The sequence below is a fragment of the Condylura cristata genome, unplaced genomic scaffold, assembly GCF_000260355.1.
Source record: "Condylura cristata isolate star-nosed mole 26May11 unplaced genomic scaffold, ConCri1.0 scaffold00030, whole genome shotgun sequence".
Lineage (NCBI taxonomy): Eukaryota > Metazoa > Chordata > Mammalia > Eulipotyphla > Talpidae > Condylura > Condylura cristata.
In genome coordinates, this window is record NW_004567131.1 from 1,555,659 (window position 1) to 1,561,536 (window position 5,878).

General features: G+C 38.7%; 1 protein-coding gene across 3 annotated transcripts in view; it reads left to right on the plus strand.

The window, feature by feature from the left end:
• PCNXL2 (pecanex-like 2 (Drosophila)) overlaps nt 1-5,878 on the plus strand; it is a 272,672-nt gene that overhangs the window by 33,928 nt on the left and 232,866 nt on the right. For all 3 annotated transcript variants that reach the window (XR_001145936.1, XM_004691129.2, XM_012731293.1), the window contains exon 5: nt 3,841-5,127. Coding sequence is in view for 2 of the 3 variants with exons in the window: in XM_004691129.2 (XP_004691186.1) it covers nt 3,841-5,127 (1,287 nt within the window). In the remaining variant the exon portion in view is untranslated. The remainder of the gene's footprint in view (nt 1-3,840; nt 5,128-5,878) is intronic.

Sequence of the window (5,878 nt, forward strand, 5' to 3'; positions counted from 1 at the left end):
ATATAAAACCATGCCAGTGGGTGTGAAATAGTGTCACATTTTGAGTTTCATTACTCTAATGACTAATAGTGTTGATGTTTTCATCATCAATCAACTTTAGAGAAATGTCTATTCAAATCCTTTGCCAGTTTTCAATTGTATTGTCTTTGCTGGTGAATTCTAAGAGTTTTTTGTGCATTTTGGATCATTTGCAAATACTTTCCTTTATTCTGTGGGTTATCTTGTCACTTTTTTTTATTTATTTATTTTAGCATGTTAAAAATGGGAGGTAGGCTAGAGGTGGGGCGGGGAATGTGTGGTGAGAGGATTCACCAGAGACAGAATGGGGAGCGGAATAGGCAGGTTTATTGAAATATACTGTTGAGGGGAGCAACAGGTGAGACAGGAGAGGTCTGCTGTACTATATGTGGGTCAGCTCCCTGCTTGGGCATCAAATTCAGGCCATAGCAGTGATAGAGATGAAATGTAACCCCAGGCCACCAGGGAAGCCCTCTTGTCACGTTCTTGATGGGAACCTTTAAAGCACAAAATTATTTAATTTTTATGAAATCCACAGTTGTTTATTTTGTTGCTTGGAATTTTTGTGTCATAAATGACACCATCGCTGAATCAAAGGTTGTGAAGTTTTATTGTATTTTCTTCTTAGAATTCTATAGTTTTAGCTTTTAAATTTAGATGTATGCTCCATATTTAGTTAAGTTTTGTGTATGATGTAAAGTGGAAGTCCACTTTAATTATTTTGCATATATATAGTGTTCTAGCACCATTTGTTGAAAAGTTTTTCTTTTCTCCATAACTTGTCTTGGTACCCTTGTTGAAAGTCAATGGGCCATATATGCAGCAGCTTATTTTTGTACTTCTACTTCTATTCTTGTGTTCTTGGCAGCTATTATGGCATTATCACATTGTCTTGATTATTATAGCTGTGTAATACATTTTAAAATTAAGAACTGTGTACATTCTTTGTTTTTGTTCCTTACATTTCCATATGAACTTTCAATTTTGCACAAAAGGCTGCTGAAATATTGATAATGATTATGTTGAATCCTTACATAAATTTGGGGAGAAATTTTAACAGTTTTTTTTCTAATCCATGAAATTAGGATATCTTTTATATTTCTTTGGGATTTTTACTTCTTTGAAAATGTTTTATAGGGTTTGGTGCACAAATTTTTAATTTTTGTTCATTTTAGTCTTACATGATATCATCCGGTATTTTTCTTTTCTCTGTGCATTATTCCCTGTACATGGATAAAAAATTCCATTCCATTCTTTTCCTTATGCATACAAAACAAAACAAAACAAAAATAAGCTGGCCTCAGTTGAGGATTCAATGAGTGTAAAATATGATTTTTTTTTAGAACTACATAGTTCACTTGAGAGAGTAATTTCATTTATTTCACTGAGCATAATTCCTTCTAGCTCCATCCAGGTTGCTGCAAATGCCATGAGTTTTATCTTTTTTGATTGCTGAGTTGCATTCCATTCCGTTTATGTACCACATCTTCTTGATCCAGTCATCTGTTCTTGGGCATTTAGGTTGTTTACATATCTTAACTATTATAAATAATTCTGCAGTAAACACAGGAGTGCAGGTTTTCATTTGAATTAATATTTTTGTGTCCTTTGGGTAGATTCCTAAGAATGGAATCATATGGTAGATCCATTTTTAATAATTCGAGGCTCCTCCACACAGCTTATCATAGTGGTTGGAACAGTCTGCAAATTCACTTTAGTGCATAGTGTTGGGAAGCCTCTCTGACCAGATAGCATTCGAGTTAATGACAGGGCAGAGCAGCCATCTAAAACATGGAGAGGTGATGGCTCCACGCCACCTCAGATCACAGGGTGGTGCAACCAGGACTCAGATGATTTAGGCTCTAGTCTCAGCTTCATCAATAGCTTGGTGACCTTGTAGAAATATCCTGACCTTTCTTTCTTCTGTTTCTATGTAATCGTATCTACTCTGCCTGGTCAGGTAAATGGCAAGCGGTTGTTACAAATTAAAATAATTTTCACTATTGTCATCACCCAACATTCTTGAGCATGGATAAGAAAATAAGCTGGTTTCATTGGAGGATTCAATGAGTATAAAATATGATTTTTTTTTTTAGAACTACACAGTTCAGTGGAGAGAGTAATTTATTTCTGTTATTTCAAATGTGTTATAAACAATCAAAATGCTGAATAAACCTGCATCACCACACTGTTAAATCACCACACTGCTAAAATACAAACAGAAGAGATTATATTTTTTGATTTATATGCGTTTGTGTATACATATGTTTTTAAATGAAATATTTTTTTACATCATTGTTAATTTTGAATAACATATCATTTCTTCTTCGTGTGTACTCACAATGGTTCTCCCATCACCAAAACACCCATAATTCTGTGGGTGCACATGGGGGTGTGTATAGTGTGTAACATACACCTGAAGACGTGTCATTTTCCACCTCTGAAGCACATATACTATGGGATACCACTGTGACCTAAAAAAAACTTTAAATAAATAAAATAAAAATTATTTGTGAGATTAAAAAAAAACACCCATAGTCTTTTGTGCTCATCTTCTGCTGTTTTCACCCCTCCCCGTCTTTCCCTTCGTAGATGCCTCAGATTTATGGTGAACTTTCAAGATTTGTTTGTTTCTCTGTATTCCACATACAGTGAAACCATCTGATATTTATCTTTCTCTGGAAAGGTAGTGTAAATGTACATAGATAAAACTGCATTTTAAGAAGTATGTGGCATTTAATTTTCTAAACATTAAATCCTGATGAGCTCAGAAGCTAGTTTATTTCAGTTTTAGGAGATAATGAGAGGTTAAATGTTAAAAGAGGGATGAATTAGACTTTGAATTAGGTCTCTAATGCATGAAAGAAAAGGACTTTCCATATGACGGTTAGGTCCAGAATTGGTAGTAGAGTCAAGGAAGGCCTTTGGACTACAGCAATGTAGGGCAGAACCTCTCAATGTTTCTGCGAGTTCCATGAACTTCTCCAGGCCCCTGCATGCAGGGAACATAGGTGAAACTGGAAGGGGTTATGCTGAGTGGCTTGAACAAAAGGGGGAAGATAAATACACATGCTGTCACTTATATGTGGAATATAGGGAAATCAAACAGCATCAAAGACAATTTATTTTAAAGATTTATTTATTTATTCATACGGAACTGGGGTACAGGCCAGAGATGTGGAGGGTGATAGGATTCACCAGAGACAGAGGGGGGAGCAGAACAGGCAGATCAACAAAGTACACTGCTGAGGGGAGCAACGGGCCGGTCAGGAGAGGTCTGCCACGCCAGGTGGTCACCTCCGGGGCAGGCGGGAATCGAACTCATGCGGAAGTGGCTTTAGCTTCTTAGTGCTGTGCTTTAACCCGCTGCGCCACCAGGGAGGGCCCGCATCAAAGACAATGTTTAAAACCAATTCCATGAATGCTGACCATAGGTTTAAGGCACCCAGAAGGGTAGGGGTAGTTGTGACCATAGGGTCTTGTGATGTGGGGGGAGGAGAGCATAGTAGGCCACGGTGGAGGACTGTGGGTGCTCTGTGGTGGGAGAGCTATGATGACCACACCTGTGGGGAAAAATGCTATAATGTCAAAATGTTAACAAGGAGACATAGCCATCCTTTTAAAAATTAAAAAAATAAAAGGTTGAAACATTACTTTAAATATAGAGCTCTCAAGAACAAATTCACAGTAGAGGTGATATTTTAAAAATAGGCATCCAGTCACATTTGATGCTATTTTTAGTTTGGTTATTATTTGTTCTTGCTCTGGTACTGTATTTATCTATTTCAGATGCTGGTAAAGTTGCTTTATTGTTTATTTCAGATGTGGTCCTGTCTGAAGACCAGCCTGTGGCACCAGTGTCATCTACCTCACCTGGCATCAAAACAGAAAGCTTCCCTGCTTCTAAATCATATGTGCCAGACACCACAACCACATCGGCAATACCTGTGACACCAGTTGTGACAGAAACTCTAATCAAAGGCAAAGCAAGAGGTGGCAAGGGGAAACCCCCTTTCCGCCACAGGTCTGAGGGTGGCTTACTGGATAAAGATGTCTTAAAGAAGCTGCCACACCTGTCATTGTCTCAGTATGACATACTAGAAACAGATGTTTCTTTCCAGCCTTGGGGGAGTGAGAATTCAGTCCTGATTCCAGAACATGTGAATTATGCCCAGGCCTCCATAAGGGAACAGATGCAAAGCAAGTCACCCCCGGGCAGCTTGAGCAGTAGCTGCCCTCAATGTGACACTGTTATCGCCAAATCGACGCAGGAGCTGGTGGATGGTTCAAGGCAGGTGGACCTTCCCTCGAACCAGAGGGTAGACTACTCAGATAGTGAAGTAGCTGTCACTCTTATTGATACTTCTCAACCTGGAGACCCTCTAAGTCTGCATGAACCTATTAAAATTGTCATCACCATGAGCAGTAGCCCGAACTCTATGACAGACTTGGAAAGTTCTCTCCACCTGAAGGTGGTTGGCACGGAGAGAACTGGTTTAAAGTCTGATGCTGAGCTAACTACCCCAGGGGTGGTCAGTACGCCAAACACTGACCAGATAAGAATTCCTGTCATTACCCTTGAGCTATCTGAGGATGGGGGAGGAGACATTATTTGTCCAGAAGGCAATAGTGAAAGGACTCCAGAAAGGCTGATGGTGGGGCCATCCTCAAATCCGTGCTCTGGCTATGAATCTGCAGAGGGAGGAAGTGCCACGAAAGATGGTAGCCCTTCCCCAAGGGACCACTGTGAAGCAAATCCTCCTCTCACATCTAATGGGGTCTCCGAGCCGGAGGACAGAAAGGAAAGCCAGGGTAACCTTGACCCATCATGTTGTAAAACCAGCCATGAAAAGAGACATACCAGGGTCCTCAGTGTAGACAGTGGGACAGATGTCTTGAGTAAGAGCTCCACAGAAATGATTAATGATAAAGAAAAAACAATGCCAACTTCCAAATCTGATTTAGAGGCTAAAGAAGGACAAATACCCAATGAATCCAACTTCTTGGAATTTGTCTCCCTGTTAGAATCAATTAATACTTCCAAGGTGGTGACCACCAACCAAAAGAATGGCTTGGCAGAACAGAACAAAGAAAGTGACCATCTCCGAGGTATGGTTCCACATCAGTTTTGTCTTGATGATATAAGGTGATCTCTATTATTTTTTCTGTGATTTGCTTTTGCAAAGAGTGCTACAGCTATTAGCCAATTCTCATTTGCTTGGCGTTGTCATTGGTATTTGTTGAATATCACTGAACACTAAGCTATGTGGTGAGAATATATTAAAATTGTCTTTATCAGGAAATTTAAGGCATAGAAATACATTTTTGGCTTCCCTAGAAAGTAAGAATATTTATCTCTAAGGAAATAAGCAATTATTTCTTACTATAGTGACAGAGACTTAAAGTGGATGCCTCTGTCTTGATATTGACCTGGGATGACTGATCATTTAAGCAAATTTCTATTAAGTGAATTAATTTTTTTGTTGAATCCCATTATAAATAAAATATTTTGCAAATAAAACATTTTCTGTATGAAAATAAGATTCATTTATTTTCAGGATATCTTAATATCCTCACCTCAGTTTCCTCACTGGTAAAATGATGTTGCTGGACTAGACTTTGTACAAAGCCATTGAATCACATATGGCTGTGATTTTTGAGTATATCATCTCTACATGTGTGTGGCTGTTGAGAAAGTGTCTATATGATAGCATTTCTTGCCAGAGCTGTTGCATATGGTAGCTCATTTTCTTTGCGGTAGTTGTAGCATTTTTTTTTTTAAAGATTTATTTATTTATTTGTACAGAACTGGGGTACAGGCCAGAGATGCGGAGGGTGAGAGAATTCACCAGAGACAGAG